We start from the raw sequence: 12,363 nt of genomic DNA on the forward strand, positions 1-12,363 counted from the left end.
AACGCCAGCCCGCCTGGTGCTGCTCTCGTCCGCCAGTTGAAGACAACTGCCGTTGGAGACTTGTCCCTCTAACTGAGGGGGGAAATCCGTGTAAAGTGCCTTTCCCAAGGGCACAACGTCGGGGCGCAAGTTCGGACATGTCTCTGGGCACAACCCAGGATCGATCCCGGGTCCCATTTTTTGACAGCCGCGCGCTCTACCACTTACGCCACACGACGCCACACGACACCACACTCTCTTGTATCTAACTTACTGCATTTAGCCAGAATGGGGCATTAATATGCGATAAACTTCATTGTCATTGTGGTAAGGGTTGTTGAACTTCAAGGTTATTGAACGTAACAGGTGCCGATTCTCTGCGCTTGGAAAAGGCAATGAACACCGATTGGCGTGCGCGAACATGAGTACCTATTAGCTTCTGGTAATGAATTCTTCTCGTTAACGAACCCACCACGCTTCTCATGTTATCTTATATAAGGTTTTTAATGAGTTAACAAGAAACGCTTCAGGAAAGAAGTGCCCTATACCTAGTCGTTATGTACGTAGGATACTTTAGATAGTCGTATTACACATCCTGTCGGTAATTACATTGTGCGCTAGTCTTTGCTTGTTTTTTTACCGAAAAACTGCAAACCCTAATCGAGCTACAGAAACGGCAACAATTCATCAGAAACAACCTCTTCTCCCGTCACAAAGCCTCTAGCTTAAAGGAACGTATTGTAGAATTTTTTGCACAAAAACTTCAAATTTCCTGACTTCTTTATTTTGGCTAAGTTTGAGCATATTCGCGTAATGTTTTCACATTTCCAGCGTTGGTAAAGCCTCTATCTCACTGGACCCGCGGTACGTTGCGGCGTCGCTGCGTCCTGTACAGGATTTGTGACGGGAATATCATGCAAAACATACAAAGCTTAATAACAAAATATCTTTATTTTTTTAGTTGCAAACTCATCAAGGGGATAAACAGATGCGATAACACAAAAAAAAAGTTTATTCTATGGCTATATCTGATGTTTCTACATTCTTTGCTGGGGACAAGGGTAACTTCGTCTTTGGAGACAGAATAGTCCCACGTTTGCATGGTAAATGTTTTAAGTGTCATTATCCATCTAAATAAGTGGTACATGACAAGTTAAAGGTGCACATAACCATGCATAGATTATGCAAATGAAGAAGTCATTTGCATAATTTAGATATATTTCATGGAGGTATGACTATGAGGTTTTTGAACACGAGTATTTTCTGCTCTGACATTGCTGCCCCTCTGAACAGTTGAGAGAACTTTTGCACGAACAGTTTTAGCTTTCTCGGGGTCATTCTGGGCTGTTGCCTGTGAGTTTGTTTGTGTCATCTTTTGCTTGAAGCTAACAGATCTGATGTGCGGCAGGTGGTGCCAAAGCTAATGAGTACACGCTTCTTTCATAAGGTTTCCAATATCCTGGGCACCTCTTTCTCACCTCCGGGGGTATAGCATTTATAATTCTTTTTTTTTTTTTTTTACTTCGGTTTTGGACAGACAAGGACGACGTGGCACTGCACTCAAGGTTTTTATAACTTATATTAAAGGCATCCAGAGCATTTTATGTGGCTTGAAGCTTGAATTATAAAAACTCAAATTTCTAGACATTTCTACACATAATAAGTTTGAATAACAGTAAACCATTACATATCGAAAATAAAGGAGCAGAGACGATGCCATTGTGTGGTGAGAACTGATAGAAAATCCAAGCCCTACTAGACTGATCCTGACTGTCCATCACAATTAGGGTTCGACCAATGAGAGAGTGACTACATGTTCGTCGAATATTTGCATTTATATGTTTTTATTTTGCATTTCTACGCTTTGACGGAGGTGGGTGGGGATATGGTATCTACAGTATAGACGCGTGAAACTAAAAGATCACCATCTAGATTATTTTTGTACCATTTTTGCGCACTTTTGATTAGAAATCCGAACGCAAATGTGATAAACAGTGGCATTAATTGTCATTTTCATAAAGATTACAGTAATTAGAATATTTCCAGTTTTCAAGTCTCATAAAATGCTCTGGGTGCCTTTAACAGTGCCACGTACAGATAACAACATACCCATTTTTACTTTTATACACCTGGGTGAAGTGAGGAAAGTCGTGTAAAGTGACTTTCCCAAGGGCACAACATCGGTGGCGTCCAGAGGATTCGAACTCGGGACCTCTTGGTTCTGAGTCGAACACCCCGCCGTTACGCCTCACGAACCCACATGATTACCATTTATAATTGTGTTTTTGTAACACAAAATCCTTTTCAAGGACTTTCAAGCATTTTAGAATGTGGGAGGTTATTGAGGTACCGAAGAAACATGTATATACAACCTGTAGAGATGAAACTGTTAAAATCCATTGACATTCCGCAAAAATTTACGAATAAGCGATGAAAAACGTAGGGCGTGGATTACTCAATGTTGTCGTGATAGTTTACGAGGCAATATGGAATGCAGCTGCAGGACGTTTCAACGACTGCAGATGCAGAAACCAGTGGATGATGATGATGATGATGGAGAAAAAGACTGTTTGAATTCTCCCAGATCCTTTTGGTGTTGCCATCCGAGCTTTGCCCCGCTCTGCCAGATCGCGCTCCAGGCAGAGCGTGCTCATGTAGAGGGGGCTCTAATTAGTGAACAGCATGTCTGCAAGCTAAATCAGACCTTACGTTAAGTTAAAGTGACCCGGGCGTCTTGAAAGACGCATAGGGGTGGCGCCCATCTCCATTTCCATAGCCCTTGGGCCACACAAGTGCAAGTCACTACAGCAGGGGGCTGGTCCGCTGGTAGTGATGTGTGTGTTTAACTTCCATACTCTTTCCCAGATGCTGAGTGCTAAGCAGAGAAAGAAGTATGTACCATTTTTTAAAGTCACGACCTGCCGTGTGCAAGGCGAGCACTCTACCAACTAGGCCATTGCACCGGTTTTTTTGCACCTTACGTGGGATAACTATTATACAAGAACGGTGGCTAATGCAAATTCAACGCTTGCATTAATAAAGCGTACTGCGGGATTCAATTTCATCACTGACATTCGAAAAATGCTGTACCTTTCTCTCGTCAGAAGTGTATTGGAATATTGCTCACCGGTACAGAGCCTTACATCACGTAATCTCACAGCCCGTATCGAGGGTGTTCGGCGAAGGGCAACCAAATTCATCCTTGGACCCTTGGCTGAACACTTTGACTTAGTCACGACTGTCTAGCTGCAGCTAGGCTTGTCTTATCATCTGATGTTGAAGCATTTCTTAAGTCCCATGCAAATGTGTATGATTAGGATGTAGGCTAACTAACTTCTCTTCAAGAATAGCTCGCAGCTTCAGGGCACACATGTTAGTTACACCAAGAGTAAAATCATCATCATTTTCATTCCCATTTACACCACGTCGATGTAGCGTACGTAGTCCAGTGGTTAGCGATCTGGCCTCTGGAACTAGAAGCCCGGGGTTCGATCCAGGCTGTGTCGCTCACCCGACATGGACGCTACCGGAAAGAGTCGCAGTCCTTAGGACGGGACGTTAAGCCGTGGTCCACTGTTCATTGTGCCTTTCGAAAAGAGCTAGGAGAATTTCCCCGGTACAACGAACCTGTAAATACTGTACATAGCGTCTGTCTTCTCTGTCACGACCAGTGGAAGATTAGCTCATCTGTTCATTATATTCATTTGAGCTAAACTGGTTCGAGATCACTTCTTTCCTTTTCCTTTCCTTATTACGACCTGGAGCAAACACGATGTTGAAATCAGAGGGCTGGAAGCTAGAGCTTCAATCCCGGCTGATATTGCTGCCTTTAAAAGGAAATTCTACTCAATCATAGATTCCGCAAAACCTTCAGTTTAAAATAGTCTTGTTAGTAGTCATTACTGTGCGGTTCCGCCACTTGCCTTGCAAATTTTATCCAACTGCATGTTACCTTATATGACTATTATGCTGATTTGATTCAACAACATTTTATGTATACGTTGCAAAGCTGACTTATCTTGTGGGTTCCATGTTGATTTACGTTAGTTGGTAATTACTTATATTGTATCAAAATGTATTGATTATTGTTGCATTTGTTTGTTATGATTTCGGTATGACTGCCGTAATGCCAAGTAACACATGTTCCGCCATACCTTCCACTTGTTGGATAGCGTGCGTAGTCCAGTGGTTAGCGATCTTGCCTCTGGAACTAGAAGCCCCGGGTTCGATCCCGGCTGTGTCGCTCACCCGACATGCACGCTACCGTTAAAGATCGCAGTCCTTAGGACGGGACGTGGTCCACTGTGTCATTGTGCTTGTCGAAAAGAGCTAGGGGAATTTCCCCGGTACAGCGAACCTGTAAATACTGTACATAGCGTCTGTCTTCTCTGTCACGACCAGTGGAATAGTAGCTCATCTGTTCATTGAGTTCATTTGAGCTAAACTGGTTCGAGATCCCTTTCCCTTTTCCTTTTGCCTGGTCCCAGTCTCTACGGGTCGGGTCGGGTCTATTTTACCGGGCCCAGTCTGCTCAATTGACTGTCAGTCTGCCTTAGCTGCCATATAGAGTTTCGCAGCCACCGTAGTGTTGCCGCCGCCGTAGGGAGCTAACTACCCCTCGGGCGGGCTAATCTGTCTGTGCGGGCGAGCATCACGCCCAGCCCCGCAGAGAAACCGGGGAGCTCCCGACGGTATGGTTTCTAGGCTACTTGTTGGAGAAACATATCAAAAATCTTGTTTACGAGGCAAAATCGAGGAGAGACTGTTTGAATTCTTCCAGATCCTTTTTGTGTAGCCATCCGAGCTTTCCGCCACCCTACCAGCTCGTGCACGTGCAAGCTCATGGGGAGGGGGGTAACAATGAGTGACTGAGTGACGTTTCCTCCACGAAAGTTCTAGAGATTCGGGTAACTCAAGCTGCGCGGATCATTAGTGGATCACGACTTTGATCTATCCAATGTAGAGTTATTATTTTTTCTGTACTTAGGCCACGCTAACTTGATTATATGGATGATATCCACGCTCACATCTGTATCGATCTGTATCTGTATATAGCCGTTATATACGCCCTTCAGCATAACACACCAGCTTCGCAGGCACTCGGCGCGGGAGCAACTGGTTATATTACACTGAACGGCCTGTCACACCTAACTGTTGCACATTTGACTACAACTTACCGTTCTTTAAAGCTATTCAGTGAAGATGTTCCTACAGTATTCGATGACAACGAGTTCCGTTCTCGGGAAATACGAATTTTTTAACACATCAACACATCATTTTGGTGACACTAGCACCCCTGTCATAGCTGTTCGTGCAGAATCTGGCAGCTTGGTTCTTCACCCTCTCAAAGCATCAATCAAAGCATTCCTGTGCTTCTTGTAACAAATACTTTTTTTCATACTTGACAAGACATTTTCGTTGATAGCCGTATCGTTGAATCATACTTAAACCATGCCTAGTAGCAATGCAACCATACCCTAGAGCCTACCTGAAGAAGGAACCCCTACCAAGATCACTCACGCCTGCCCGCTCAACGCTCAAGTGGACAGAAAAAAATCTCGCACGCAATAGGTTTTAAATGAATAAACATTTATTTTTATTGTCTGAAGAAAAAGAATCACAGAAATCCGACAAAGAATCGAATCTTGACTATGTACAGTTGTATTTTCCCGTCAGCGTTTGGTCATGCATTGATAGAACACATCTTCAGAACTACCACTCAGGCTACGATTACAATATTAACATAGAAGTGGCAGCAAGCTCACATAAGCAAACATTTCAAAATCAAGAATATGTATATAGTGTCAAGCACAATATAGCTTAGTGAAAACAATCTGACTTTAAGCCAAAGCTTATATCTATTCTTCTGACGTGAAGATCACGTCTACACGAAATCAGTAGCTGATAAACTGATTACAAAATCACGTTAAATTCAAACGCGGTCTAGTGGATATGCTAGAAGTGAAGTTTTCTAAAATGATATCGAAAACGATTTTCAATACAAGATTATCTACGACTAAAGAAAGGTTCTGAGACTGGCTCAAAAGATGACAGAACAATCTGCATGACTTAAAATTTTCTTCTGATCTTTTCTTAATTCAGTTTTGCACATAAACAAGAATAGATAGCATTGTTATATCATACACATAAAAGTAGATATAGAAGATATCAAAGATATTTAGAGGATATCGGCGATTTTTTAAGATAAACATCTTTCCCAAAAAAGCAATGAATTTGATATTGAATAGCAGATAGTCGTTTCTTTGTAATGTTCTAAACCGTAGTTTCACGCAGGTAGACATTTCCACGAGGGACTGAATACGGGAGTATTGTAAGGTTTGCCTCACATTTTTCTTCCTCGAGGAATCCGTCCATGTCCTGTCGGCTGCCCGCGATGCCGTCTCTTCTGCGGACGTACCTCTGGTTTGCGCGGCGGTCGGCGTTCCTTCTCCAGCTCAGACGTAGCGCGGCCCGAAAGCTCTGGCGAAACTTCTGACTCATGAAGACGTACAGGATGGGGTTGATACAACTGTTCGCATACGACATAACCACCGCGAGGTGAAACATGACCAATGTCCACAGCGTCGGTCGAAGTTCTGCGGCCAACACGATCAGCTGACACATGTGGAACGGCAGCCAACAGGCTGCGAACGTCACGATCATGGCGGTGACCGTTTTGGTCACTTTTGTCCGTACCTTGACCGAGACCCTAGCCACTGCGGCATGTCCCGACGCGCTGACTTTCAGATGGCGGACGACCAGAAGGTACGACACGCTGATCACGGCCAGCGGGAGGACGAAACCGACTACAAATGTGTAGGACGTGATGACCTTGTGCCAGAACATAGCCTCGTCGACAGGCCAGTTGAGGAAGCAGATGGACGTCCCATCTTCCAACTGAACGGTGTCGCTGACCGTCATGACGGGGATGGTCAGAAGGATGGACGCGGCCAACACGGAAAGGCTGACGGCGATGGCCACCTTCGGCCGGCGCAGATGAGCGTGACTAGTGGAGCAGACGATGGCCAGGTAGCGGTCCACACTCAACACGGCCAGGGTGAACACGCTGTTGAACATGCTCATGGCGTCCATCGACAGGACGATCTTGCACATGGCTTTCCCGAACACCCACTGCTCCATGGCGGATGACACTGAGATGAAGGGCACCCCGAGCATGAAGAGCGTATCAGCCAGGGCCAGGTTGAGAATGTAGTAGTGCGTAGCGTCCTTCATCTTCGTGAATCCCAGCAACATGTAGATCACCAACGCGTTACCGAGGAGTGCCGCCGCACTCTCCACGCTGTACACTGTGGGCGCCACGATTTTCGTGATGATGTCGGACGCGAGCAACAGCGTTTCCAGGCTGTCGTCCGTCCCGTTTACAGCGCTCCCGTTCCCCGTCATCACACCGGTGTAGTACTCGACACCGTCCATTGCTGCCGCTTCGAGTTACTTGATGTTTTGCAAGATGGTGTCAGGGACGGGAGAACTCACGGTAGTGCCCGCACTGATCCCGACCAACAGGTCCTCGTCGCTTACCGATGTAAGGGAGAGATGGTAGACTTTGGAGAATAGAAATGCTAATCTGGGCTTGGACTCGCCAACAGACGACAATAATCATATAAACTGCGAGCGTTAATTCTCCGTCTAACTCGGATAAAAATATACGAGCTGCCAATCATGGTGAAGACGGAGACCTTATTTGTCGACGAAGAGTCAATAAGTTCACTTTGATTGGTCATAGATTGGGCGCCTAGCATGTAAAATAAAGACGTTTTCCCTGTTCGCGCCCTTGGCCCTACATTTTAATTGACGTGTCGTCACAACGGATCTACGTCGAACAGTACCGTCTGTGCATTCCACAAAATTGTAAACGAGAATCAGAAATTTATTTTCTAAGAATTGCAGAGATTTGAATCCAAACATGCGCACAACACGAGACGGTCACAAAGAGAGAGGTATACTACAGGAGCATAAAAACATTATTATTGAGTAGGCCGACTACTCTCTCTTCGCAGCCAGGGGCTGAATTGCGAGGAGCGCACAATTGGTGCATGGGGCTAGATCGCAAGGGTCTGAAGCGGCTGCCATTCGGCGCTAACCCAGGTGACCTCAATACGACAATTGCCCCATGTGCGGCCATAAGACTGTAGGTTTTGAACCACTCACACCGGGAAGGACTGCGCTTCTGTTACTTACCACATTTGGTTCTAATTACTTGGAACCAGAAGGCCCGAGTTCAACTCCCGGGTAGAATACTTCTGGACAAGAGGCGCATTGAGTCATACCAAAGACTTTGTAAAAATGGTACATACTTATGAAACAGTTAAAAACACTCCACTGCCAGTGGACTAGCCCCCTGCTGCAGTGATTGCACCACAGTGTGGCCCAGGGCTATGAAACGGGAATGGGCACCGCCCTATACATCTTATGGTGTAGGAGGATTTTAACTTAACTATGGACATGATATTCCTGTGACAGTCATGATAAGTCGTTTGGGGCACTATTGACAGTGTGTGCCTGTCAATAGGAACTTTGGGGTCACTATTGAAAGGATGTTCCTCTGATAGTCTTGTGAATGAAACCTCAAGGTCCTGTCAACCCTAATTCTTAGGATAATCCTGTAAAATGGTGCAAACATGAGCCTTATTCAGATTGCTAAGCAAGAAATGGAACTAGAACAATAAAAGAATGGATATCATGGTTGCGGGGATCGAACCCCGACCTCTTGCATGCTTGCAAGACTACCACTCAACCCCCTCAGTCATTGCACCAATGCTTTGATTCAAAGTATTCCTGTGCTTCTTGTCACAAATACTTTTTTTGCATACTTGACAAGATATCGGTAGCCTAACGCGGACCAAATGTCTGGAACAGCCTACCGCCAGACACACGTATGGCTCCGAATCTGACTTCCTTTAAGAGACTCTTCAAGTAACGGAAATGAACAAAACGAACGGACACGGACCATAAACCAGCTTTCTCCCTACTATATGTTGTATGTTGTAGCAATTGTATATTGTTGTACCATAAATATGCAATGATATATGACTGTGTATCTCTGCTATATTGTATCTGACCCTTACCTCTTCCCTCATGACCTCAATGAAAAGCGGTCTGCGTGCCTCTTTGAGCTTATCACGAATAAACAAAGGTTCAAACAAACAATATTTTTATTGATAGCCGCATCGTTAAATCATACTTAAAGCATGTCTAGTAGTAATGCAACCATACCCTAGAGCCTACCCGAAGAAGGAACCCCTACCAAGATCACTCACGCCCGCCCGCTCTACGCTCATGATCAAGTGGACAAAAAAAGATCTCGCACGCAATAGGTTTTAAATGAATATACATTTATTTTTATTTTCTGAAGAAAAAGGATCACGGAAGTCCGACAAAGAATCGAATCTTGACTATGTACAGTTGTATTTTCCCGTCTGCGTTTGGTCATACATTGATAGAACACATATTCCCACCACTGAGGCTAAGATCATAATATTAACATAGAAGTGGCAGCAAGCTCACATAAGCAACACGTTTCAAAATCAAGAATATGTATATAGTGTAAAGTACAACATAGCTTTGTGAAAACAATCTGACTTTAAGCCAAAGCTTATATCTATTCTTCTGACGTGAAGATCACGTCTACACGAAATCAGTAGCTGATAAACTGATTACAAAATCACGTTACATTCAAACTCGGTCTAGTGGATATGCTAGAAGTGAAATTTTGTAAAATGATGTCGAAAACGATTTTTCAATACAAAACTATCTACGACTAAAGAAAGGTTCTGAGATTGGCTCAAAAGATGACAGAACAATCTGCATGACTTAAAATTTTCTTCTGTTCTTTTCTTAATTCAGTTTTACACATAAACAAGAATAGATAGCATTGTTATATCATACACATAAAAGTAAACATAGAAGATATCAAAGATATTTAGAGGATATCGGCGATTTCTAAAGCTAAACATCTTTCCCAAAAAAGCAATGAATTTGATAATGAATAGCAGATAGTCGTTTCTTTGTAATGTTCTAAACCGTAGTTTCACGCAGGTAGACATTTCCGCGAGGGACTGAATACGGGAGTATTGTAAGGTTTGCCTCACATTTTTCTTCCTCGAGGAATCCGTCCATGTCCTGTCGGCTGCCCGCGATGCCGTCTCTTCTGCGGACGTACCTCTGGTTTGCGCGGCGGTCGGCGTTCCTTCTCCAGCTCAGACGTAGCGCGGCCCGAAAGCTCTGGCGAAACTTCTGACTCATGAAGACGTACAGGATTGGGTTGATACAACTGTTCGCATACGACATAACCACCGCGAGGTGGAACATGACCAATGTCCACAGCGTCGGTCGAAGTTCTGCGGCCAACACGATCAGCTGACACATGTGGAACGGCAGCCAACAGGCTGCGAACGTCACGATCATGGCGGTGACCGTTTTGGTCACTTTTGTCCGTACCTTGACCGAGACCCTAGCCACTGCGGCATGTTCCGACGCGCTGGCTTTCAGATGGCGGACGACCAGCAGGTACGACACGCTGATCACGGCCAGCGGGAGAACGAAACCGACTACAAATGTGTAGGACGTGATGACCTTGTGCCAGAACATAGCTTCGTCGACAGGCCAGTTGAGGAAGCAGATGTACGTCCCATCTTCCAACTGAACGGTGTCGCTGACCGTCATGACGGGGATGGTCAGAAGGATGGACGCGGCCAACACGGACAGGCTGACGGCGATCGCCACCTTCGGCCGGCGCAGATGGGCGTGGCTAGTGGAGTAGACGATGGCCAGGTAGCGGTCCACGCTCAACACGGCCAGGGTAAACACGCTGTTGAACATGCTCATGGCGTCCATCGACAGGACGATCTTGCACATGGCTTTCCCGAACACCCACTGCTCCATGGCGGAGGAGACTGAGATGAAGGGCACCCCGAGCATGAAGAGCGTATCAGCCAGGGCCAGGTTGAGAATGTAGTAGTGCGTAGCGTCCTTCATCTTCGTGAAGCCCAGCAACATGTAGATCACCAACGCGTTACCGAGGAGTGCCGCCGCACTCTCCACGCTGTACACTGTGGGCGCCACGATTGTCGTGATGATGTCGGACGCGAGCAACAGCGTTTCCAGGCTGTCGTCCGTCCCGTTCACAGCGCTCCCGTTCCCCGTCATCACACCGGTGTAGTGCCCGACACCCTCCATTGCTCCTGATTCGAATTACTTGATGTTTTACAAGATGGTGTCAAGGACGGTAGTACTCACGGTAGTGCCCGCAAATACCGACCAACAGGTCCTCGTCGCTTACCGATGTAAGGGAGAAATGGCAGACTTTGGAGAATAGAAATGCTAATCTGGGCTTGGGCTCGCCAACAGACGACAATAATCATATAAACTGCGAGCGTTAATTCTCCGTCTAACTCGGATAAAAATATACGAGCTGCCAATCATGGTGAAGACGGAGACCTTATTTGTCGACGAAGAGTCAATAAGTTCACTTTGATTGGTCATAGATTGGGCGCCTAGCATGTAAAATAAAGACGTTTTCTCTGTTCACGCCCTAGGCCCTACATTTTAATTGACGTGTCGTCACAACGGATCTACGTCGAACAGTACCGTCTGTGTATTCCACAAAATTGTAAACGAGAATCAGCCAAAATGTATTTTCTAAAAATTGCAGAGAATTGAATCCAAACATGCACACAACACGAGACGGTCACAAAGAAAGGGATATACTACAGGAGCATAAATCATTATTATTGGGTAGGCCGACAACTCTCTCTTCGCAGCTAGGGGCTGAATTGCGAGGAGCGCACAATTGGTGGGGCTAGATCTCAAGGGTCTGGAGCGGCTGCCATTCGGCGCTAACTCAGGTGGCCGCAATATACTACAGGAGCATAAATCATTATTATTGGGTAGGCCGACAACTCTCTCTTCGCAGCCAGGGGCTGAATTGCGAGGAGCGCACAATTGGTGGGGCTAGATCGCAAGGGTCTGTAGTGACTGCCATTCGGTGCTAACTCAGGTGGCCTCAATACGACAATTGCCCCATGTGCGGCCATAAGACTGTAGGTTTTGAACCACTCACACCGGGAACACACACACACTCACCCCTACTCTTTTCGATAAGTGCGGTGGTTTTTTTTAACGTGCTCGAGGTGTGGCTCTCCTCAAACACGGGACCTCCATTTAACGTCCTATTCATGTAACATCTTACCTTATGATATCACATCTGGAAACACACGCACATTCAAAGAACACATCAAGCTATGGAGCAAAAAGAATAGGCACATGCGTCTTGACTAGGGCTGGGTACCGGTACCGGTACCGTGTACCGGTACAAAACCGGTATATCTTGCTGGACCGGTCCGAAAAAAACGATCCGAGAAAAAT

At 45.5% G+C, this 12,363-nt stretch overlaps 2 protein-coding genes across 2 annotated transcripts; both read right to left on the reverse strand.

The window, feature by feature from the left end:
- Positions 1 to 6,252: 6,252 nt before the first annotated feature.
- LOC136448727 (somatostatin receptor type 2-like) lies at positions 6,253 to 7,413 on the reverse strand. The gene has a single exon (XM_066448373.1). The coding sequence runs from the start codon at positions 7,411 to 7,413 to the stop codon at positions 6,253 to 6,255; it is 1,161 nt and encodes a 386-aa protein (XP_066304470.1).
- Positions 7,414 to 10,014: 2,601 nt separating this feature from the next.
- On the reverse strand, positions 10,015 to 11,175 carry LOC136448728 (somatostatin receptor type 5-like). Its single transcript, XM_066448374.1, has one exon. The coding sequence runs from the start codon at positions 11,173 to 11,175 to the stop codon at positions 10,015 to 10,017; it is 1,161 nt and encodes a 386-aa protein (XP_066304471.1).
- Between the last annotated feature and the right edge of the window lie 1,188 nt (positions 11,176 to 12,363).

Source organism: Branchiostoma lanceolatum, chromosome 14 (assembly GCF_035083965.1).
Source record: "Branchiostoma lanceolatum isolate klBraLanc5 chromosome 14, klBraLanc5.hap2, whole genome shotgun sequence".
Taxonomy (NCBI): Eukaryota; Metazoa; Chordata; class Leptocardii; order Amphioxiformes; family Branchiostomatidae; genus Branchiostoma; species Branchiostoma lanceolatum.

Bases quoted from the DNA above. Each gene is read 5' to 3' on its own strand.
- LOC136448728 (XM_066448374.1), bottom strand. From the start codon at position 11,175: ATGGAGGGTGTCGGGCACTACACCGGTGTGATGACGGGGAACGGGAGC.
- LOC136448727 (XM_066448373.1), bottom strand. From the start codon at position 7,413: ATGGACGGTGTCGAGTACTACACCGGTGTGATGACGGGGAACGGGAGC.